This window comes from Lycium ferocissimum, chromosome 8, assembly GCF_029784015.1.
Source record: "Lycium ferocissimum isolate CSIRO_LF1 chromosome 8, AGI_CSIRO_Lferr_CH_V1, whole genome shotgun sequence".
NCBI lineage: Eukaryota > Viridiplantae > Streptophyta > Magnoliopsida > Solanales > Solanaceae > Lycium > Lycium ferocissimum.
In genome coordinates this window covers 3,164,425-3,190,347 of record NC_081349.1, presented here as the reverse complement: position 1 = coordinate 3,190,347, position 25,923 = coordinate 3,164,425, and the positions used below count along the sequence as shown (strand labels likewise).

General features: G+C 38.7%; 1 protein-coding gene across 4 annotated transcripts; it reads right to left on the bottom strand.

Moving 5' to 3' along the window:
* Positions 1–495: 495 nt before the first annotated feature.
* On the bottom strand, positions 496–12,160 carry LOC132067131 (ADP-ribosylation factor GTPase-activating protein AGD3). 4 transcript variants are annotated; one of them, XM_059460262.1, is made up of 19 exons: positions 11,593–12,160; positions 10,581–10,657; positions 9,740–9,840; positions 8,208–8,278; positions 7,260–7,322; positions 6,851–6,895; positions 6,361–6,426; positions 6,169–6,216; positions 5,952–6,047; positions 5,838–5,879; positions 4,857–5,072; positions 4,587–4,718; positions 4,272–4,496; positions 4,048–4,151; positions 3,649–3,970; positions 2,827–2,972; positions 2,653–2,746; positions 1,454–1,902; positions 496–1,201 (listed from the first exon to the last, which is right to left on the bottom strand). In XM_059460262.1, the coding sequence occupies exons 1-19, from the start codon at positions 11,635–11,637 to the stop codon at positions 1,087–1,089; spliced, it is 2,457 nt and encodes an 818-aa protein (XP_059316245.1). In that variant the 5' UTR covers positions 11,638–12,160; the 3' UTR covers positions 496–1,086. The 4 variants fall into 4 exon arrangements, with proteins under 4 accessions (XP_059316245.1, XP_059316247.1, XP_059316246.1 ...); XM_059460264.1 differs by having other exon boundaries at positions 2,653–2,737; XM_059460263.1 differs by having other exon boundaries at positions 3,649–3,984; positions 4,065–4,151; positions 11,593–12,159.
* Between the last annotated feature and the right edge of the window lie 13,763 nt (positions 12,161–25,923).

Genomic DNA, 25,923 nt, shown 5'->3' with positions numbered 1-25,923 from the left:
CCAATTATTGTGGACACATTTTCTTAATTTTTTTTTATATTTTTTATTATTGGCTCGCATCTAATTGGTGTTTCATGATAATACACGATACGTACACATTTTCTTTAGTCGAACAGCTATAGAAAACTTTAAGAAGGAATTAGTAAACCAAGTGATTAGTTTTCTATTATGGTTATTTGCATTTGCTAAGCTTGACCGAATTTGTAAGTAGATGATTAGGCAGCTCAATTGGGAAAACCTAGCAGAGTTATTAAAGGTATGATGTATTCCTTAAGAAACTAGAAAAAATGAAATAAAACAAGCAAAGCACGAAATGCCATTTAATTATAGTTTAGAGCAGCTAATTATGGACAGCAATGACACTTGAATACTTAACTATCATTAATTGGTAGAAATCCAATAATTCAAACTAAATGATATTTTTACACCAATTCCAGTAGTGTTTATTCTTTTCCCTTTTTTTCCCACGCAAAGAAGCTGGTACCGCGAACAACACAACAATAAAAAAGATTTTTACCTCTGAACAAACCAGCGGGCAAGTTCACAAACTCACCATACATCCACCAAATGTACTAAAACAATGAAGGGACAGGCAGGCAAATCCTTTTCCCTCAGTTAAAATACCACTTAGATTTAGATATACAAACTACAAAGGCTACACCACAAAAGAAAAATTAACAGCAAATGTACACAAAATACTAGCACTCAAGGCGAATGCCCTGAATCCTTCCACAAAAACATTACTCTAAAAACAAAAACCAATAAAACTGATAAGTGAAAAAACAGCTTTACAACACAAAAAGACTGCAACCCTCAATGCAGCTGACCTCAAAAATCAAGCATGAAAGACCACCCTAACATTATACTTCAATATAAGATACAGACGTGTAGTCCCCAGCAATCTTATCGACCAAAACATGCAACATTGAGAGCCCTTAATGCACAAGCAGCTGTGTCTTTCAATGGAGATCCATCAGCACAAAATTCACTAACATAATTACAAAGAACTGAAACCCTGGTTTCATTTCACCAAAAGGGTACAGCTTCAATCTCTGTCCACATTTGGTATATACTCTCTCGAATGTTTTAAGCATTCGTGTCGGATAAGAGATTAAGGACCTCATTGTCATTAAAATTTGAGCCCAATGCAAGATCGTGTGGAGTTTTACTTTCCCCATCCAAAGCATGTGGATCAGCACCCCTGCAGTCAATCACACACAAGGGCAAAATTTAACATATGGAGAATGACATTGCTTACTAATATGGTTTGAAAAACGGGCAGCCCGGTGCACAAAGCATCCCGCGTTAGCAGGGTCAAGGGGATATGGTTTATAGAAGGATAAATCTGTAAGGAACACGCAACTTCCCCATAGGAAAATATGACCACCCTAACCCAATGAAACATTAATGAGGAGAAATATAAGAATTAGCACAGTATGCTACTTTTGATTACCTTGCAAGAAGCAACTTAGCAAATGAAGCTTTGCGTCTCATAATGCACCAATGAAGTGGTGTCTGACCACGTAAATCTGAAGCATTTACATTTGCACCATACTGCATAAGAAGCTCTAGCATCCCTAGGTCAGCTGTTTCACAAGCAAGGTGTAGAAGCGAGCACCCATCAAAGTCTCCAATTATATGCCTTTCACTTGGAGTTGCTAAGTCCATTTTTAAGCAAGTAGAACTCTCATCAGTGTATGGTTGTTCTTGCAACAGCATTACTTTGGCAAGGGTTAAGGAAGAATTAGACACAACTTGCTTGTAAAGAGCATTAACATCTGCTTCAGAGCTTACAATAAGGCGATACACAGCTTTCTTATCATTAGCTCGAACGGCCTCCCACATCATTTGTGCCACAGAGTTACTGTCCTTGGTCCGCCGAACAAATGTTTTCTCTGCATACTGTGATAATGGAGAAAATATTCAATTAATAACCAGGAATGTATTGCCAATGTTATAAGGGTCAAAGTGAAGTCAATGCTATAGGAGAAAATTAACATGTCAGGCTTAAAAGACAGATTTTTTTCTTTTCAAGTTAGTCCGAACAATGCCTGAATAGCCAGCCAACAATAAGCTCAATTCTCCCATAAACATAAGGGCAGGCTCGCATGCAAGCCAAATGACGTATGTGCACTTGAGTGCTTCGCACTTATAAGACATCACTCCCCACAAACTACAGACTATGGATGTGAGAAGCAGGTTAGAATTTGTTATTTTGTTCTATACTTATTTGGGTTTTTTCCTTTTTGGGAAAGGATACAGGTTGAGATTGAATGTCATGTTTTTCCTTCTCCATAATTCGATTGCTCGGGCCACAGTTACCAAGCTCCAAGCATGTCAAGAGACTTTATTCCTAAACACATGATATCCATAGAGTTTGCCAAAATCAGAGTTCCAAGAACAAAAATGGGACAAGGGGAATCTTCTTGATGGTGTTCATCTCAGACTGCAGTTTTCAAGCTAGCACTTTGATACCCTCAGAAATCCTTGCAGACTCACACAGACAGGAAACTCAAAACATTACCACAAGATCTTTCGTCATAGAAATAACAGTTCATACAACCAAAGATGTCTCTTCTACAATTCTGACTGATGGAAAAAGCATTAAACAACTCATTGTTTTAAACAATTACGGAGAGTGATGGTAATGACCTTTGCATGGATGAATTTCTCCTTGGTTGAAATCGGATCAGCATGACTTGGCTTGCTGAAGTAGAGCTGTTGCTGTTTATCAGATCTGTATGAGCTTCAGTTTTAAATGGCCAAGTTATATGAGAAAGATGAAGATAAACTTCAGAGGAAAAATGATTTGAGCGGGAAACTTACCTGGCAGCGGAAAAATTAACTTGGAAAGAACCTCGTGCTTGCAGTGACTCCTCCCAGACTGAATTTGCAAAGGTATTCCCCAACGACTGAAATAAAGCTATAACAGAAGGCTCCCATACTTTGACATCAAGTGTCAGTGACCTCACCTGCAGAGAGACGATCACAACTGAGGACAAGATGCAGAAAACCAACTCAATGCACCATTATAAATGTTCGGAGGGGTTTATACAAACAGATGCTCAAAAGACATTTCTTTTCTAAACAACTCTAATTCTGTCAGAAAGAAAAAACTAACATGCATCCCTTGAAAAAGCTATTCTAAAGTTTCATAATCCACCAGTACACCGGTATCACAAGTATCTTTAAAGCTACCATCAAGAGAAGCACTAGAGATTTCATTTTTTGGACTATTCAGCTACCTAAAGAATTTTAAATACAGTCACAGATATTAGAGCCATGAACCAGGCAGAAATACATGGGCGTCAACCTCCAAAACAAACTAACAGGCTTTCAGTCAATAAAAATATAAGAATAAGAAACAACCTTTTAGGTGATTTTGTACCAATTGCTGCTTAAAGTTCAAAAATCTAAACAAAACTCCAGTATGTTAAATACAATGTAAAATCCATGCAATTGCTACAAGACACTTTTGAGCATTCCAATTTTAACTTTTCTAAATAAAAACAAACGAATATGCACCGGAAAAAAAGAAGAATTTTAGATCCTTTGAATATGCACAGAAAAGAAATGAATTTTAGATCCCAGCAAAAAGGCAGTACAGCCTGTGACTAAATAATACGTAGCAGAAATCAAAAAGTTTACCTTTGATATATGCACACCAAGATTACGATGAACACCTGAACATTCAATACAGACAAGAACTCCAAGATTTAAAGATGCCCAATCTGGTTCAACAGCACCACAATCAGCGCATTTATCATTCCCGCATACTCTACGTAATGTGTCAATTGGCTGTTCAGTTTTTGGAGCAGATCGTAGCTGTTGTGAATTTCTGAAAGCGCGCTCATGATGCGCTGAGATAAGCCTGTCAGACGGATGGTCTTCAACTGCAGGCGGGTCAAAATCTGAACTTTCAAATGAACTGCTCTCACTGGCAGATCGATGATGACCACTTCCCATAGGACTGGCAAGCAAACACTGAAATAAAGATTGGAAATTGTAGTTGATGGGCACCAAATTAAAGGGAACTAAAAAGTATACCAGCTTCCAATAGTTACCCTGTCAGGGGCCTGAGAACTCAACAAAGAAGCAATAACTCCTGTTATTTTCTCAATCCAATCCATTTGGTCCAAGGCACTCTCTGCCTACAATAAGAGGGAAACCTTTAAGTTCTGATTTCACAAGTCTAGCACACACTCCACCCTGCAACAACAGTGCAGTGGTTGGCATGAGATATCCAAAATGAAAATGCCATAGCAATTCACCTGCAAGGTGTAGCTCTTTGTAGGGGAGATAATCCTGAAGCAAAACCGCAGATCAGATTGGTCAGCATCAACCTTTATTGTTGATGTCAAAAGGTTTACGGTGTGATGAGCAACAGACTTTTCATCATGTACACCACCATGATAATGAGACGAAAGCCAGCGACTTAGAAGTCCAGACCCAAGCTCTGAACTATTTCTCTGGCCAGAATGTTGACTGCCTGACCCCTGCAGAATATGAACTCAGCAGATCATAAATTAAGGTTAGGTGAATGGTATTCCTTTTACATCCCAGCCTATATTGCAGATAGTACTCACAGATGGTTTGGTGTTCTGTTTGCGATAGTAGTACAACATTCCACGGCTATCAAGAACAAAGAACCTTCTTTTCCAGTCTCCCCTCAAGTTTGATGAGCGCTTTGATAGATAACCTTGTCTAATGGTTTGAACCTGAAAGATCACTGTAGTTTTAGCTGACGAAAGGTGAGAAGGGTAAACCAAAGGAGCATTTTATAATCATGAAAGCAATAAATAAAGGGTAAAATAGAATTAATGCAAGGGTTCTCGGTGATATAATAGTTTCGACACCTTTCCCCTTGCAGCAGATTGCATGACAGCTTCTATTTGCTTATGTGAACTTCTGCCAATGGCTTGTATACCATCTCCATTAGGAGATCCATTAGAACCATTGGAGAACCACCTGCTCTCTCGATCTACTTGTCTCTTGTATTCTTGCATCTTTTCATTAAGAGCTGCCTTCTCATAGTTGGAGCGTTCTCGAGACTGCTGTGCGTAGGTCAGGACCTGCAAAAAAAACATTAAAAATGACACTTGAATATCTACCACCTATGAGACAGCAACATATGTAGATTACTATTTATTGCATTTCAACTATCATGTCACATTGGCAGCAACTCAACTGTAGGTCCCATGACCAGAGGATTAGTGAATGCTACATAATACTATCTCCTCTCCAATTTATGTGACGTAGTTTGACTCGATACGGAGTTTAATAAAGAAATAGACTTTTTGAAACTCGAGGTCTTAAGCAGGCAATATTATTTGTGTTGCTATAAGACTTTTGAAACTAGTAGTCTTACACACCCTAACATTTGTGTGGCTACAAAATCTTCTCATTAAGGGTAAAATGGGAAGTTCAAAATAAAATTGTTTCCAACTATGGAAGCGTGTCATTCTTTTTGGAACAGACTAGTAATGGAATAATGTCTCATAAACTGGAAGAAAGGGAGTAACACATAAAAAATAGTCCTTGAAACATTACAAGAGTGTCTGCAGTGTTGAGACCCATGAGACATAGGGAGACATGAAAAGTGTTGGGACCATTCTACATGAAAAGTATTGGGACCATTCTAAGTATAAAAGAAAGAAGAAATTGAGGACAGTTCGCAGAAAGATGAAAGGTATTCTCATTTTCTGTTACCTAAATGTAAATTTGATCATTAACCTTTCTGTAGGAAATAAACCAAGAATATATTGCTACCTATCTGAGATTTTAATTGAAGCAACCTCAATCAAATTGCCACAAATGAAACCAACAACAAGACAAACCTGATTGATATATGGCTCCATCTGATGCAAAAGCTCGTATCCCTAAAAGATAGAAATAGAATGTGAGAAATTGAAAACAAATAGGCTAGGATAACTTCCAACTGTATGACATGCCTGTTTGAAATAACGAAGATGAGCATCCATTGTGCCACTAACTGCTTCCAGGAATTCAAACCGCTTCTTTGCTTCAACATTAGAAAGAGCGGTTACCTGGATTGTTAGGGTTCAAAAAGGAATAAAAGGTCAACATGCCATTTCTATTGTGGTAACACCTTTTGAATCATAAAATCTAAGAGATTCCTTGAGATGCTCTATCTCTAGATTCACTCACCAAACTGAATCGAGCTTGCTCGAAAGTTGATCTTGCATTATGAAGGTCCTGGAAGAGTTAAAACCGTGTTAAGTGCTCTGTGCCTTCTTTTATTTTCAAAGTAGGCAATAATATGTGGAAACGATAAACAACTGTGACTTCAGAATGTTTTCTATAGGCAGTATGCATGGTTAGCTGCTATGTCTTCTATACCTCCTCCAGTCCACTGGCAATGTCACTTTTTGTGCCTTTCCTTAATGACAAAAACTTCTCGCGAGCCTACAGAATGGAGCATATATCAAGGAGAAATAAATAATGTTAATGGATTTAATAGAAAATCCCTAAATCAACAACAGAGGAAGTGTTCCTATTATTTTAATTCAGAACTCCAATTAACTTGAAAGTTTTTTCTGCAACCTTTAAGAGTTCCTTCAACCCCATTGAAGTGGTAAAATATATCACCAGGAGACATTTTTAAATGGGAGGAAATAATCAAGGTAAACCAGAATATCGTGATAATAGTTACGTGGTGGCAATGCATTACAACATTTTCTGAAAAATAGCTCTTCTAATCCAATTCCCTACATATAGGATAATTAATAGAGGTGTGGTTCTGCATACTCAACAGTTATCTATACGAAAAAATATATCTTCAAATGCATCAGATGGTGAAATTTCTCACAAGCATTAGGAATAAGAATACCTGATCATAAACCAGGCTAGCCTTGTCAAAGCGCTTCCGAGCTTCCTGCACAAAGAGAATTCCTTGTAGCAAATACTTACACAATCATTATATATTTGAGTATTTAAGCCCACAAAATCAGGTTTCACATATGCATGTTCTTTTTTGATTTAAAATGACCGAGAAACCCCAAAGGCCAATGGCGCATGGTTTGAAACTCGGCGGATAATGGGCCCGCCCTCCACCTACCACTAAAATACCAGACTTTTGACTGTGGCAGGGTTCAAAACCGTGACGTGTGCCTAACCCGCACATCACACGCTTCGTCTAACACTAGACCAAGCCATGGGACACATGTAAATGTTTGTGTTATCCTGAAGTAGCAATCAAAAATGCCTTTTAGGAAAGAAGGGAAGTTAAAGAATAGTACCTTGACATCTTGCAGGTCTATGTTAACGAACTGCAGTAACCGATCATTCAGCATGTGCTCAACCTGAGAAGACAGTATGAATGTCGGCGAAGTAGGTGGTTAGTTAAATGCATGCCACAATCAGACTAAGGAGATCACTTGCAGTTCTATCCAGTTCTATCTTTTTTTCTGGGCCTACTTGTGTGCATCTTAACTATTCCACCAGGTACCTGCTACCTCCCAATAACACAGGTAACTCTGCCACAAATACTTAGGCAGATGAGAACAGATCACTTGCAGATATAATTTCATTGTTTCCATAGAAACGAGAGACTCGAATGAGGAAAAATCAAAAAATTTGATGATAGAATGAATAAAGTTAAGAAGAATGCCAGGCAAAAGAATAAAATATCAACAGGATCAGAATATTCTTGTAATATAGAAATACAACAGCAGATAATTCAACTAGCACAAGAAGAAATTTCATAAATTACTGACAAACGAAGCTGATAGTCAAGTTCGCATAAAAGGGGAGAGAAAAAAGAGGTATAAAAAATAAAAAAAGAACCATATTTCTTTTTGATCAGGAAAGAGAACCATATTTCTTAGGTCGTAGATGATTAAACTCAGAGTTCTGTGTTCTAAAAGGTTAAGATGGGCAAGAGTTTAACACAGATATTGCGGAAATGAGTGTCGGGGACACAATAGAGCTTAAAATGAAGCTCAATCAAAATGCCCTTACTTAGAAGCCATATACTGCATATCAAGGTGAAAAACAACTGGTCAAGTCAATAATTCGGAAGCACGCCCAGAGAAAAGGGTACTATTGAATAGATGCTTTGAAGTCATCTCTTGAAAGGAAACCGGTGCTGCTTTCTGCCCCGAATAAGGAGTTGAGCAATAAAGCATCCGAAGGAATATTGCAACAATAACATAAAATTGAGAAACAAAAGCTACTGAAAACTTTACCTGTGACCGAAGAACTTCCTTATAAGTCCCGATTTCCCTCAGCGCAATTGTAAATTTAGTCATTACAGGGCCTACAATTAGAATGGAGTAAGTGAATGAACACTTAATGGGTCATTATCCAACTACAGATCACATGTTGAAACTGGATTTTTCATATGAAACTTGCAAAGTAAAGCAGCAAAGGATTAATTCATAAAGGTCAAAGCACTAAAGTAGAATATTGAAAAGGTGTTTCTGCATTTAGTAGAACCAATCTCTTTATGCTTGTTAAACAAAAGCTTTTGATGAGAAGCACCATTTAGCTGATGCCAAAAAACGAGGGCAGAATAGTTGTGGAAATTTTAAGTCGAACACTATCTTATACTATCTGGATACTTTATAAGACATACTATGTTGCAAAGTACAAGATCCTCAACTAAGTCTCGCTAAAATTCTGATCATTAACAACTAAAGTAAATTCTATTTAGTGAATAATCAGAACAGGTCCAGGAAGTTCTCTCAATCCCTAAGATATTCTCGTCAAACTCGGCATGTGAATAATTGGAGATGTGATCCAAACTCCAGATTACATAAACATGTACGGATGTACCACGTTAAACCAATGTTCAAGTCTTATTGCCCAGCTCCCTCAAATTGCCAAACCAATAGACAGATACCAAAGAAACAAAAAATAAAAATAAAGAATAGAGAGACTTGAGACTACAAACAATGTAGTGGATGACAAATTATTATTTTTTTGGACAAGTCGGTGAAATAGTGGATTATTGAAATAGGAATAGAAGGTTGCTGGGCTGCTTTTCCAAAAGGGAAGGGTAAGGATTGAAATAATTATATATTTCCCAGACCATTAATTTCTCTTGTTTCCATTACTCTGTAAGATGTCTCTTCATCTATGAACCAATGTTATCAAAAGCGAAAAGCGCAAAAAAGCTCTAAGGTTAGCTGGGGCTTTAAGCGCAAATAAAGCATGGGCTTTAATGAAAAAAAGCGCAATGATGCAAAAATACAAATATATATATATATGTTTAGTCCAAGATTAATAATAATAAGCATGAATAACAAATATATGGGCAAAGAAATTGTAAAAATATTACGATAAAGTGAAATATCAATCATCTAGTGTCACCTCTCCAAGAGAGGCTCATTAACAAGGAAAAGTATGTCTTAGAGCCTTGATGACGACACTGAAGCGCACATAAAGCTAGGCGAAGCGCTCAACATGTTTTGAGCCTCGCTTCAGGCTTAAGCGTGCCTTTGATAACACTGCTATGAACCCACAAGAAGTGCCTCCATGTTTTACGAATTTATATCAGCACTTGAAAAAAAAAAAAAAAAGGGTGGACAAGTGAGGGTTGCTCGGTAAAACACCTCCACCCACGATCGGTAGGTCCAGTTTCGAGTCACGCTGGAGGGGAAGTGTGGAAACACTATAGATCCTCCAAAATGGGGGTAAAAGAAAAAAAAATTGCTCTAGGATAAACACTTGTAGCTGCCAAACATCATCTGAATATATGTATCAGCTCTTTACATACCTCCAAATGCAACACTAATAGGATCATTGTGGCCCCCACCAAACGTTTCCAGGGCGCTCGCGAAAGCAATATCTCCATCATATCCCTCTCCAAGTCCTTCCCTGAAAGTAGAATAGAAAAACTGAAACTTGAAAACCTCTACAAATTCACCAAGGATCAAAAAAGAGGTTGGATGTCCATTAATCAACAAAACAACCATAAAAGGACTTATAGAAAGCAAACCATTGAACTGCTATAAACGCTCAAGCCCTACAACATAAATCATCAAGCTTTCACCATGACCTTGCCCATTGACAGGCAGCTGAACTACCCTGCACTAATCTAATAAAAGCTTGTGGTTTTTATGCAACACTAATGACTTTCTAAAATAATAGGTTTCAACTAGTAGAATTTCGGGGATACATCAACAAGATTCTAAGAGAAATATTAAATCATTTGTTGCACACACCAAGAAGCATACCACTTTTGAGCTAGCAGAAGACACTCTTCTTTTTCTTATTTTAGACAATAGATTGTGACGGCAAAACCAACTAAATTTAGAAGTTCAAAGTTCAATAAAAACTTCATTATGAGAAAGAATCAACAAAAATGAAAATAGAAAGAAAAAAATCAAGCAGTCATTTGGCCAAGAAGTGATACCACCAGAACTAATGATGTCTACACTCCATTCAAGGAAATGTTTTCTGAGATGAAATCACATATATTTAGAAGAATTGCATGTCTATTAAAACAGCAATTACTGTAGATTACTCACTCATAGTCTCAGCATCGTCGATAAGAAACCAAATGAAAAAGAACAAAGCATAGTTTATTAAGCCAACAACGAACAAAGAACACTCACGTGTATTTTCGACATCCTTTGTAAAACTTCAAGCTTCTTTCTCTTAAGGACTCAGCACTTTCTTCCAAGCATTGCAGCTGTTTCACCCAAACATCAGTCAACAATACAAAGTGAAATTCTGTGAGGATCCACATAAAGAACTAAAATTTTCTCTCTTTTGAGTAGAACACTGAGGTTTGACTTGGCAAAACTTTTGAGATCAATGTACACCAAGACATAACAACAACTTCATTGGAGCGCTTATTGCATATTTTCATCTAAACTACCATCTTTAAAGCTATATTCATCACAGGAGTAAATAACCGGAATTCAGTTATCAAACACAAATGTGACGTGCATTCCCATTTCGTATAGACTCATCAAAGCTCCAGCTAAGAAATAGCCAACTATATGTCATCTGAGATTACTATATCAAAAGAAAACATTTAACCAAGCTATTGGGAAATGGAAAACCCAGACTTAATCACTAAAATAAGATAACAGAAATTACCACTTATCTCATAGAAATATCCTAGCATTTAAGATTTAAAAGTTAGAAAAAAAAAGAAGAAGAGAGAATTTAATCAAAAGATGAAACATTGTATTTTCCTCAATCAGAAACTGTAATTTTTTTATTTTTTTTTTGATTAAGCACCGGGTGTCCGAGTCTCTTTGAGCCCCGACTAATCCCAGGGGTGCACAGGCCCTCGGCAAGGAGTTTCCCGCAAGTGCACCACGGTTAATTCAGGGTTTCCCCAGTCCGATGGCCCTCAGAAATTGTTTGCACCCAGCGGGTTTCGAACTTGAGACCTTGAAAGGGAGCACCCCAAGGCTCAAGTCAATTGCCACCAGGCCAACCCCTGAGGGTTAATCAGAAACTGTAATTTTAGTGGCTAAAGTAACATTTTTCATAATTGTAGATCCTTAACTAGTGAACCCAGAATTAAAGTGAAAGAGTAAGAAACAGGAGAGTTCTTAGTTTCTATCGGCTCAAGCAACAGTAAGGAAGAATAACAGCAAAAAAATAACAAACCTGTTTACGGAACATGGGAGAGTCATCCAGTTTACCGAAATGCATGTTTGCAACACTGATTTATCTTTTATACTCCAATTCTCAATTAACATTACCAATGGTAAATAAATGTTCGATCTTGCCCGATCTCAATTCATCTGTCTTTAGTGGACAAGAGCAGTCAGAGCTGCTTCAGCTAAGATAATTCAATGCACTCCAAATTTGCTACTCCTATAATTGGGAAATCAAGCTACTGTAAATAAAAAATGAAAAAAAGTAAAGTGAGGGGTGTTGGTACAAAACCCTAGAGGGTGGGGTAGAAACCCTAGAAATGGAGAGAAAGGAAAAATCTTGGGAACTGAATGAAATGTATTGTATTGTTGTCAGCACCACCAAACTCAACTCCTGTACAAATTATGAGAACTTGGCATTTCTAATTACAGGGTTGATTTTCTCGTTTTAATCTTTCCACTATTTAGCAACCATTTTAGTAAACTTACTTACTTTACTTTACTTTTAAAGCAAAAATGGCTGCTGAAAAGAAAGAAATCAATAGACCCTTTTGTTTTATCTATTTTTTAAATGTCATTTGAGTGTAAAGAGGAGAGAGACACGGTTACTTACAGTGCGAGGGGGAGCAGACAGACATTGTTAAAAGACAAGCTTCACATCTCTTTACTTTTCCCTTTCAAAATTAAACACTTTCCTTTTCTTCTTCTTTTACTTGCTTTCTAGCCCGTTTGGATTGGCTTATAAGTTCTTTTATAAATTTTTTTTTGAGTGTTTGGGTAGGCACAAATTTCAAATCGTTTTGTCTTAAAATAAGCATTCCGAAAAAAAAAAATTGGCCCATTGACTTAAACATACGAACGAACTTTATAAGTGAAAACGAACTAATAAAAAAAAATAAGTTACCCTAACTTTATTTTTTAGGCTTTTTAAAGTTAGGCATAAGCCCATCCAAACAGGCTCTAAAATCTATTTTTACCTCCCTCCATCTCTATTTACTTCTTCGGATTGTATTTTGCACTCTACTTTAAAAAGTACTCTAATATGTAGTACTTTGAAAATTTGAATTTGAATACTAATATTTTAATTAATTTAAAAAATAGTTACTTGACGATAAAAGTAAAATTAAACCATAATATTTTTACATCCCTCCATCTCTTTTTACTTGTGCGGATTATTTTGGACTCTACTTTAAAAAGTACTCTAATAATTAAGAACATGTAGGAATTTCGAAAACGGAAGGATTATGTTAGATCCAAAAATTTAAAAGCCTGTTATAAGTGTGGCAGAGTTGGTCACTACTATAAAGACTGGGTTTTGCATCTTATGTTTTGAAGCAAAGTTCTAATGGTTTCATTAGTATCAGACCATCTTCCTGAAAAATGTTCTATAATATTAATAACTAGTGTATAAACAACATTTGGTATCTGAACAGATTGAAAATTTGAATTTGAATACTAATACTTTAATTAATTTAAAAAATAGTTACTTGACGATAAAAATAAAATTAAACCATAATAAATTCTCTCTTTGCTATAATCTTAAGGATATGCATAATTAAATATCTTTTCAATAAAATATAAATATTAAGTTTATTTTAGTTCCCGGTTGGATATAACTTTTTTTTTATTTCAAATATTTGTCTGGTTATATATTGTGTTAAAAAATTGCAAAAAACAACTCCCTCAACTTCTAACATATTTCAAATGAAATATGTATCCAAAAATAATTTTAATTGGTAAATATTCATTTTCAACTAAACTTTAGATGCTATTCTTTTTTTAAATACCACCCTATTCATAACATATTTCAAATGAAATACGTATCCAAAAATAATTTTAATTGGTAAATATTCATTTTCAACTAAACTTTAAATGCTATTCTTTTTTTAAATACCACCCTATTCATGTTCTAACGTTACTAACAAAGTCGTAACAGGTTGAAAGCATGTGGAGAGAGAATGACTTAGCTTAACCTCTCTAAGTCTAGTTTTTTCTCCGACAGTGGACCAACTAACTAAAGGCCCATCACCCTCAGTATCACCGGAACCACCCAATTGTACTGACCAAAGAATGGAGGAACATACATCCTCCTGTAACTCCTATAAGGAAATCTTGCTTAATGCACCAATGGTGTACGGTAATGACTATGACCCCACCACTGGGGGAAAACCCAATGGCAAGGGAATCATGGAGAAAGACAACGATGACATTGCACTCAAACCAGAGGAGGAGGAACGTCTCTACTATCCCTGAAGATTCTCATTGATAATAAAAATCATTGGAAGGAAGATGCCACTTTGATATCTAAGGGAAAAGCTCTTAGAACTACGCAACCCATTGAGAACCTGATACTTATTGATTTGGGATACGATTTCTTCACAATCAAATTTGAACAAGAAGAGAATATGAAACAAGTAATCCTTCAGGGACCATGGTTTACTGCAGGCATATCCTCATGGTTCGCAAATGGGAACCAAACTTCGTTCCGAATGAAGCGGTGTTGGATACCACTGCAATATAGGTCAGACTACCGCAGCTGCCCACAGAGTTCTATGACACTAAGTTGTTAGAGAGAGTAGGGAAGAATTAGGAAAGCTCCTAAAAATTGACACTTGTACATCATTAACCCTCAAAGGAAGATATGCTTGAATTTGTGTGCAAGTCTCCCTTCAAGAGCCGCTGAAATCAACCATAACCATCGAGAAACAAATCCAGATGGTCCACTACGAGGATGAAGGGATTCTATGTGTTGGATGAGGAGGTAGGGCCATATATTGGAAAAATGCAAATTCATATCACCCTAACAAGAAAAACCATCAACTAGCACATCTATACTTCTGAGCAATGCAAAGGAGAACTGGAAAATGGTAGAATTCCCTAAAAAAAAAGACGCCAGCAGGAAGAACAAAACCACCTACGGGAAAAACACCGATCGTTGGAAAAGGAAATCGGCCAAGCAGAACCGAAGGGCAGGTCAAATTATATGATATTGTGTCAGGTAAGTTTCTCCCTAAACCCCGAGTTGCTAATCCTCATGGTGAGAAAACACGGGCAAATTCCGGCAACGGAAAAGGCCTGAAAAACCTGACAACAAATTTTTTCTCACATTCCTGAAGAAGACCCAAACGACAATGTCAAAGGGACAATTGCTAAGCCAAACGATGCCGTTAAAAAAACAGCCACTTAAATGAAAACGACAACGTTTTAGCCACTAACAGTTTGTACAATCTTGAACCGATTGACCGTACTAAATCGGCTAATAAAAGAAAAAACATTTCCACAAGGGCTATTAACCAAAATTGTTTTGAGCCCATTAAGAACACCCCTCAAAAATACAACTTTTTGGAAGACGAAAATGATAAAAATATTGAAGCCCTTACTGATACCCTTCATAGGAAAAATAAGAGTCCCTATGTTCAGAACAATCATTCCATATCTATGGAGATGACACTCGTCGTCTCCTTGAAGATGAAAATCCATAATAATGGGACAGGTATGACCTTGAACGACAGCCTAAACGTTTGCAATACCCAAAAAGGCAACCCATATCATACCTAAACCTTCCAAATTCCCTCTCTCACTTCTCTGACCTTGGTGAACAGCAATGGCAAACCAACACCCCCCCCCACCACTAAACTAGAACCTTCCCTTATCACAGAACCACTTCCACCAGACCATCTACCTGTCTCTTGGTTAGAAATGGCGATGCAAGACCAAACCCTGACTATAGACCTGCAAGTAAGGAGGAACATGTATCAGTGATCATCCAGGACCCTGCTTTTCTAGCATAGATAGTCCAAGCAGGGATGAATCGAGTACTAACTAACTATGGCACACTGATATGGTTGTTGACCTGGACCCAAGCCCAGGTGTTCTGAGGTCCACCGCCAACTCCGGTAAAGTTCAACATGCAAATGACCCAGATTGCACAAACCATGCTGTTCTTCCCAACCCCATGCTCTCCACCAATGAATCCTCGATTTATACCACAAATAGCACAAGCACCTCTACCACCGACACCAGAACCATTACCAGCTCAATTAGCTCCGGAACCCTAAATCCAAATCCCCATAGTGAATGTGAAAGTCTTAGGGAAGAGGATAAGGGAAAACGATATGGAAGCGGAGGAGGTATCGATGGTAAACCAGATGAAACGAAACTTTCAACACTTGGAATCCATTCTAGCAAAAATAGGAGCACCAAAAGTAGAGTTTTTGTTACTAAAAGAGCCAATCTAAACAAGGTCCAAAGGGCCATCGAGCAAATTCTTATAGCAGTTTGCTGAGAAACTTGTTAAAAGTACTCATAGGAATAGTGCATCCCTTAAGAGGAAGCTCAGGAAACTTCGAAACTCTATTGACTCCGACATTTAAGAGGAATAAAACTCGAAAGATGTTGACCCAAAGTCCAACCCCATAAGGAAAGGGAAAAGGACTGATCCTGAACTTCCATAAGCCACAGAGTACCCTGATGAACTTCATAATTTGGAAAACTAGAGGTGCTCACAATGCTGAGTTTCATCGACACTATAGGGAGATGGTTCATGCCCACAACCCTTCCATGCTTATACTACTTGAAACCAAGTTCAATGATCATAGAGCCTTTACTGATTATCTAGGGTTCTATTCCATAGTTCAATCCCCTGCTATTGGCCTTTCTGGAGGCATTGTCATCATGTATAAGGAAGAGCTAATGAAGCTAGATGACATCACCACTAATTCCCAAGGAGTGCATGTTAATGTTCAAGTACTACATCCTCCCTCTAATTGGATGTTCTCTGCTATTTATGCTAGCTCTGATTTCTCCACCAGACAAACCCTTTGGGAAGACCTAATTAACATTGGGGAAAACCATAGGGGCAAATGGCTAGTAGGAAGGGATTTTAATGATGTTCTGAAAGCCTCAGATAAATTTGGTAGCAACCCCATCAGAAGAAGAAGAGTAAACCCCTACTAGATTGTATTAATAGATGCAAGCTTGTAGGCACACCTCATACTTCCGTACATTGAGTTTTGTCGTGAGTTAGTCGTCGTAGACTTGGAGAGTCGGATTATCTTCAAGGTTATATGAGATTAGAGATGCCCATCCTAAGTATGTGAGGGTTTAAGTTCATGCTTAGTATGTGTAGGAAGGATTAGAGGTTAAATAAATCGATGAGAATACGTTTCGATGGCAGTTGAGATTTATGGGGTGATATAAGGACCATATATTTGATGAACCCCCACCGTATATTGATAACAATGGGGGCGGTGCACTGTGCCTGATTTACAGTCCAAATATACGGACCGTATATTGATTTATGGTTCGTATATTGGACTGTATATCACTGGCGGTGGCAGCCCCTTTTTGTATATAATTCGGTTCTCTCTCATTTTATTTCATTTCCTCCATCTATACAGATCCTACATACCCTTAAAAACCCTTTCTATCATAACCAATCAACCCCAAGTGAAATCAAAGATTAAAAGAGTGATTCAAGTGCCAAATGTTTTCGGATTATTGTTGAAGCTTAGTTCTACTTCTTATAGTAGCTTTGGAGGATACTTCATTGTGAAATAATATTGGAATTGAGTTCTTGAGGTAAGATTTTACTTTAATTCCATGTTTATGGGCTTGCTAGATATTTACACAAGTTGTTGGAGGAGGGAAGTTGTGGGAAGAAGTTCTAATGTATGTTAAAGTTTATGTTGAGTTGTAGACTGTTTAGGGCCATGTTGTTGCTGCGTTATTGAGCTAATTTAATTATGTATGGATAGTAGTTGCTGTTGTGGCTTTGTTGAGGTTATTATACTTGATGTATTTGGAAGAAGAAAGAGTATAAAGTATCGTATACGAAGCGTATATTGGGCTGTTTAGATGTATATCTTTTTATGTTATTGATTTGAGTTCAAAGAGACTTAATTGAGGTTGTTGTTGTTGATGGCAACTGGATTAGTTGTGGTGATTTAAGAATAGCGGAAATGTTGTTCGTTTCATTTTAGAATGGATTTATCGTTTGATATACGTGATATACTAGCGTTGTCTAAGTTTATATATATATATATATATATATATATATATATATTCCTTTGTTATAGGATTAGCATACTAGTCACGATGAGTTCGTTATTGGATCGTATTGACGACTCGAGGTATTTAATGGCTATCTTTTCTTTCTTGGAAGAATTCGTATACAATAAGGGCTTAATGAACCTTATAACGAGAAACTCTCGGTTAGAGCTTGTCTTAGATGTATACAACATTCTGAGTGTTACGTTATACCTTCCGAGGGATTCCTATCCTCTCCTTAGGTTCTTGATAGTAGAAGAGTTAGAAAGATACATGCTAGCATCTTTAATTTATACATTTTAGTATACTTGATATACAACATGATATAAGTATATTTTTCTTTAGCCTGGCCACTTGGTCAGTGAGACAGTATTGCCTGGCCTACAGGTCAGTGAGATATTATTGCCTGGCCTACGAGTCAGTGAGATAGTATTGCCTGGCCTACGGGTCAGTGAGATATTATTACCTGGCCTACAGATCAGTGAGACAGTATTGCCTGGCCGACCGGTCAGTGAGACATTATTGCCTGGCCTTATGGTCAGTGAGATTTTACAGTTGCCTAACCACTTGGTCAGTGAGATATATGATATTATTGTATTACATTTTGATATGAGTCAGATCAGGTGAGATATTTCAAGGCATTCCTTAGCCTCCAGATTACTTTGTTTCAGTTCAGTTCTAGTTATTCTATTGCCTACATACTTGGTACATTATTTCGTACTAACGTCCCTTTTACCAGGGGCGCTGCATTCATGCACACGCAAGTGCTGATAGTGTCACGACCCAACTAAGGACCATGACGGGTACCCAGAGCTACCCTATCGAGCACCACCCATCATACTTGTCATCCCCCTTACCTTGAACATACATCATTCTCAACACGAAACTCTTCATAAGATGGTCATCAACATTTACAAAACATATATAAATACACATCAGCCCATGAGGCTACCAAAAATGATATACAAAATATACACTGGTGTATTCATGAGACATCTACTACCCACGCATACGTATCTAAGAGCCTCTCTTAGATGCGCGAGACATAAGGACGGACGGGACCCCGTATACCCCGAATATGTCCATAAAAGAATGTATCGAATGGCTGCACCCCTCGGGTAGGTGGAGTGCTTCTATATAAGTGATATAGCTCCTAAGAATACGGGCGTCTCCCCCGTCTACACCGTGGCATGAACACAACATCCATAAAAAAAGAAAGGACGTCAAACAATGTACTGAGTATGTAAGGCATATACAAAAATGTAGCAAGAAAATAAAGATCATAACGTGAAGGGGTAACCTGTAACTGAATGCCTCTTAAGGGGAAGTCATGCATGCCAACTTACATAATCAGCAACATCATATCATGCATACACTTATATGTATAAACTGCCCGACCATATAGGTATGGTGTAATCATCATTAGCCTGCGTCCGGGCCTCCTGCGTCTGGGGTAAACATCCCATGCCGCCCACTAGTGGTGTCTGCCCATGCCATATAGACATGGTGTAGTAAGTAGCCCGCCTTAGCGGTGCTGCCCGGCCATCTAGGCACGATGTAATCATCATTATATACTTATCGTGAAGCATGCATAAGAGCTCAAATAAAAGCTGTACTCTATCGGAGTGACGTAAGGTCGGTAACCTCCAATTACATTATGGAGTAATTATGATCATCATGTCTCACCTTAGAGGAACTAGTATTATAAGGTGAGACTAGCAACAATAAATAATATCAAAGAATCTATACAACAAGATCATTATTCTCATAAGCATCATATCATAAGCTTTAAAATCTCTGGACATAGAATCATCATTATCATAATACACCTCTTATCTTCATCTCATGAGAAGCTTTTAGTAATCATAGACTTATAATTTCTGGAAGGTAAGAAAATCATGGAAAGATAGAGAAAATCATGTCATAGAAATCATGCCTTAGAAGAGAAAGGGCTAGCCTTACATACCTTTATGTTTCCTTAACGACTAAGCATTCTCCTTCCAAGCTTACAACTCTACATTCAAGGAATTCGTACTAAGATCGGATAACGGAGACATACTTAAGCTTAAGTTAAAGCGACTAAAAGCTAATGAAAATTGGGCACCATCTCCTTTGTTCCGTTAACTTCCTCCATATAATAAACAACTCCCAAACTTCAATAACAACACCCACAATATCATAATCAAAAAACTTCATCAAGCTAGAAATTATTCAATTCTCAAAATCCCCTTTCAAAGTCATCCATAATCATAATTATGACGCAACATCATATTCATTCGCATATATTGCTTCTACAACATCTTTAATATCATTCATAGCAAGATTATACTCATACGTGTCAAGAACTATGATTCAAGTCAAATTACTATTTAAAAATACCATTATTTCCATATTTGAACTTCATACTCTACTTTCTTCCATAATCCAAGTCTTTCAACCACTCAATATTCTTAATAACATGGAATGAACATAAAACTCACCTTTGATTATGTAGGAATGGGCTTTGGATTAGAATACTTCACTTGGAGAAAACCCCAACTTCATTTCCAAGGAAATTTCTAGCTTCCATCAACCCTAGTTAGTATTTTGATTCTACTAGTTTTTGGTATTTGATCTTTGATCTCCCTTGAGTTTATGTTAGTAGGGTATGTAGAATATTCTAGAGTTCTTGAGAGGAGTGGAGAAGATGGAAAATGAAAAATTAGAACTTGGAACTTGTATTTATACTTGGAAATTAACTCAGCCCGATGGGATTATACGGACCCTTATACGGTCCATATAATATTATACGGTCCGTATAACTGACCGTATAACTCCATCAATGATGGCCCTTCACTGCAACAATTATACGGACCGTATAATGGGTCGTATAACTCACCCGTTTTCCGAACTTGTTCTTGTCGTTTCGTTTGATCTCCAACCCTTATGAAACCTTCTTAGCACTTGTTTAACACTTCATTAACAATCTAAATATCCTCATAACTCCTCTCCAAGGCATTACCAAACAATCCTTAACGCAATAGTTTACGAAACCTTTCCTAAACACCACTTGTACTTCACTTGTCCTTATCAAACTTTATTTCACCAATCCATATAACTTCGAAATCTTATCGTACGCACTCTAAAATTACCAAGTACCCTTCTTATAGTCATAAGAGCTTCATGTTAACCTTAAGCTCACGCTAGTCTACTTACGACATAACGACATGAAATTTTCGAGGTGTAACAGATAGACAGAGGCGATAGACCTCCCCAGTAGATGGGACCAGATATTTGTTGATTGGTGAGCTCCCTTTGTCTGGAGTTGTCAGGTCTATTTGGAGTCTTCCTTTTGTGTATGTAGACTTGATGGGTAGGCCGACCCCTGTCCCGACCATGATACAATTATATTTTCCTTAAAGTCTTGTAGATGAGTCTTGTATATAATATGTTAGTGTTATAGCCTTGTCGGCCTTGTATATGTCTATTTTGCTACTGTTGGTTGTGTACATTAATAGTAGCCTCGTCGGCTTGCTCAATTATACATATGTTTTGGTTGTGTGTTCCCCGTTAAGATGAGATAGCTTGTATTATATCTATACAGAGTGTGTTATTGTCGGCTTTGTGGGTCTCGTTTGTTTTCATGTAGGACTTGTCGGCCTAAGTTGAGAGTTACCCCTCTAGAGTTACAGGTTCAGAGTGGTTCGCTCGGGCTGAATATGGCACCGGGTGTCGGCCATGCCTATCCAGATTTGGGGTATAAAAACTTGATATCAGAGCAAGTCTATCCTAGGGAGTCTACAAGCCATGTCTAGTAGAGTCTTATTTACATATGTGTTGTGCACCACATTAATAAACAGAGAGCTACATGGCATTTAGGAGTTGGTTACCCTTCTTTCAAATCTAAATCGTGTTGTAGAGCTGAGTCATAGGAGTTTGGGTTTTACTCTTACATGTGGTGTTTGTATACAAATATGCATATGACAGGAGAAGTTTGAGATAGCAAGAGGGCTAAGATGGCAATGGGATCAGGTGTGAGTTACTCTATCAAGGAGGACCCGTCCGAGATTATACCCTCTATCGAGGAAGATCCGTCTGATATCCAGAATGAGTAATCCTTTCGAGTGTCCTCGACTCCAGGGATATTAGGAGAGCTGAGAGGAGCTCTGGTATCGCCAGGACCACTAGTTTCACCACTAGCCCCTAATGGCCAAGAGGTGAAGAGAGCAGTACAGTTATCAACACAGCTGGCGGCTTCCCAGACTTAGCACCTTGCTAGGACACCAGATAATCATAGATCTTCTGAGGGATCGAGAAATCCGTAGTCTCGCGAGTCCATTAATTAGGGCTCGCCGATTTTTACAGAACATAATCTAGATGAGGAAGGTAGATTGGCCAAGAGGGCCAGAGTAGTGGACAATTACGGGGAACCCCCGAGTGGCAGCAGGCTGCAAGGTTATGGGCAGTAAGACAGGTTACCCCCACAGTTGGTGCTGGATCAGGGCTCTCAGGTATGGCCGTGGCAGGAGTTGCGAGCATCAGAATCCCATAGCAGAGTAATTTAGTTCAGATGAGGCCTTGTTGCAGTCAGTGTGGTCGGCCACATGCCGGACTATGTCGTTTGAATATGGGAGGTTGTTTCTAGTGCGGGAGTCAATAGCACCAGATTCGGTGATGTCCAGGACTTGATCAAGGAAATCAAAGTAGAGGTAGAGGTAGAGACGGAGCTTCTGGATTAGGCGGTGCTCAGAATCACAGTCATGCCTTAGTAGGTCCTTAGGACTTGGAGTCCTCGCCAGATGCGGTGACAGGTACATCGATAGTCTGTTCATATATTGTTTACGTATTAATAGATCCGGGGTCCAATATGTCGTATGTTACTCCGTTTATTGTGGGAAAGTTTGATGTAGTACCAGAGTTATTGAGTGAACCGTCTTATGCATCTACACCTGTTGGTGAGCCTGTTATTACTAGAAAGACTTATTGAGGTTGTTCAGTAGTGGTTTGTAACCGTCAGACCCTAGCAGATCTTATTAAGTTAAAGATGGTTGACTTCGACGTTATTATGAGTATGGATTGGCTAGCGCCTATTTATGCTAACCTTGGGTACTAGACAAGGATTGTATGTTCCACTTCCTAGGGGAACTGCTTCTGGAATGGAAAGGCGACCCGGCTTCGCCGAAAGGTAGGTCTATTTTCCACCTCCGGGCAGAGAGGATGATCGCAAAGGTTTGTATCTATCATATCGTTGGAGTCCAGGATGCAGAGGCAGAACTGCCGACTCTTCAATCCGTCCCAGTGGTTAGTAAACTCCCAGATGTATTTTCGAATGACCTTTCAGCATTCCCCCAAGGCAGGAGATTGATGTTTTTTATAAAAATGTTATCGGATACTCAACCGATATCCATCCCTCCTTATAGGGTGGCTCCTGCTGAGTTGAAGAAGGTGAAAGGGGCAATCGAAGGACTTGCTCAAGAAAGGCTTCATCAGACCCAGTACTTCACCACGGAAGGCATTAGTATGGCTTGTAAAGGAGAAAGATGACTCGCTGAGGATGTGTATTAATTCTAGAAAGCCAAATAAGGCGACGATAAAGGACGAGTACCCACTCCTGAGGATTGACGACTTATTTGATAAGTTACAGGGTGCCAGATATTTCTCGAAGGTGGATTTGAGAGCAGATTATCATCAGGTCAGGGTCAGGGAGAAGGATAATCCGAAGACAGCATTCAGGAAAAGATATGATCATCTTGAGTCCTTGTCAGGTCTTTTGGGTTGACTAATGCACCAACAGTGTTCATGGATTTGATGAACAGCATAATCAGACCCTTCTTAGATCTGTTCGTGGTTGTATTTATTGATCATATTCTGTTCTATTTTTGATTAGAAGTTGAGCATGCAGATCATTTACGTGCAATACTCAGAGCTCTCCAGGATCGAGAGATGTATACGAAGTTCTCTAAATGTGAATTTTGGTTAAACTCCATAGCATTTCTAGGGCATATGCTATTACAAGAGAGCATCAGGGCTGGCATTCAGAAGATAGAGTCAGTGAAGATTTGGCCTAGACGCATGACACCGACAGGGGTTCGTAGTTTTCTGGGTTTAGCAGGATATTACAGGAGGTTCATAGATAGCTTTTCTTCTCTTTCAGCACCACTGATGAAGTTCACTCAGAAAGCAGTTAAGTTTCAATGGACAGACGCTTGTGAATGGATTTTTTTGGAATTGAAGGGCAAATTGACTTTAGCACCAATTCTGATACTTCGAGAAGAATTTAAGGGCTATGCTGTTTATTATGACGCCTCGGGCGTTGGATTGGGTTGTGTATTAATGCAGCATGGTAAGGTGATTGCTTATGCTTCTAGACAGCCCAGAAAGTACGAAAATGATTACCTGACTCATGATTTGAGATCATAAGAGTCTTTAGTATATCTTACAGCAGAAGGAGTTGAATTTGCGGTAGAGACGGTTTTTAGAGTTGCTGAAAAATTATTATGTTGATATTTTGTACCATATAGGGAAGGCCAATTTAGTAGTTGATGCTCTTAGCCGTAGATCAATGGGTAGCTTGTTGTATTTGGGGGCCGAGAGGAGAGAGTTGGCCTATGAGATTCATCAGTTAGCCAGTTTGGGAGTTAGATTGATAGACTCTGGAGATACAAGAGTTAATTTCTAGGTTACAGCGACATCATCGTTAGTAGCCGAGGTGAAGAAGCATCACTGTGAGGACCCTTTATTGATCCATTATAGGGATACAGCTCCGCAAAAAGAGAAGTCACCATTCGAGATCACAAGAAAGATGTACCACGACATTAGGGAGATTTACTGGTGGAATGGTATGAAGAAGGAAACAACCGAATTTGTAGCCTAGTGTCCCAATTGTCAGTAATTGAAGGTTGAGCACCAGAGGCCTGGCGGGTTATTACAGGACATAGACATTCTAACTTGGAAATGGGAGGCGATCAACATGGATTTCATTACAGGTTTACCCCGGTCTCATCATAAGTTTGACTCTATTTGGGTGATTGTTGGTAGGTTGATGAAATCATCACATTTTCTGCCAATCAGGACTACTTATACTGCTAAGGATTACGCGAGGTTATATATGAGAGAGATAGTATGCCTCCATGATGTTCCAGTATCTATTATCTCAGACAGAGGTCCGCAGTTCACAGCTAATTTCTGGAAGTCTTTCCAGAAGGGATTGGGGACACAGGTGAATCTTAGTACAACTTTCTATCCCCAGACAGATGGACAGGCCGAGTGCACTATTCAGACCCTCAAGGACATGCTACGAGCATGTGTGTTGGATTTCAGAGGTAGCTGGGATGACTATTTGTTGCTTATTGTACAATAACAACTATCATGCTAGCATTCAGATAGCCCCATATAAGGCCCTTATGGGGTGAAGTGTAGATCTCCTATCAGATGGTTCGAGGTCGGAGAATCCAAACTTTTAGGACCTGACTTGGTCCAGCAGGCGATAGAGAAAGTTAAGATCATTCAGGAGAAATTGTTACCAGCCCAGAGTCGTCAACAATCATATGCAGATAATCGACGACTAGACTTGGAGTGTCACACCCCAACTTTGGTAAGGCGTGACTGGCACTCGGCACCCTACGGGAACCAAGCGAACCAAACTGTAACTCACATTTTCTGTATCTCGAAAGGCAACATAAGACCAAGGTACTATAATCCATAGGGGCACAAGCCCAAAAGATAACATACTTACGTCTTCAAACTAATCTCGAGTGCACGTGCCGGTAAGGCTATCCATAATAATGATACAACATAGTATAAGTCGAGATAGTTATATGATCTCTAACTGTGCATATCTGTCTACGAGCCTCTACAGGAGTACATGACATAAAGTGGCCGGAACAGGGCCCCGCCATACCCATGCAGATGCATATGCGGCCATGCGACTCACGGGAAACTGCGAAGCAAGTGAGTGCCACGACTCGCCCTTCCGAGAAATGCGGTATCCTTACCGAAAGATCCGTCCGGCTATCTCAAGACACGGCATGAAACGCGCGCCCCTAGCAAAGGGCCGTCGATGCGACCTCTATCGAGTATGCAAGGCAGAAAGTGCAACAAAATAGCCATATACTAAAGATGAGAAGAATAAGAATTAACCTGGCATTTCTGAACTACCGATGGAAATCTAGCATATGTATACATACCTCTTCATCTTCTTGTGATCTTTACTAGGTCTGTATACCCTACCATAGTCTTGGTTACCTTATCATCAAACGTTATTTGAACATGTGTTGCGGCGTGCAACCCGATCCATATATGATACATGTCTCTC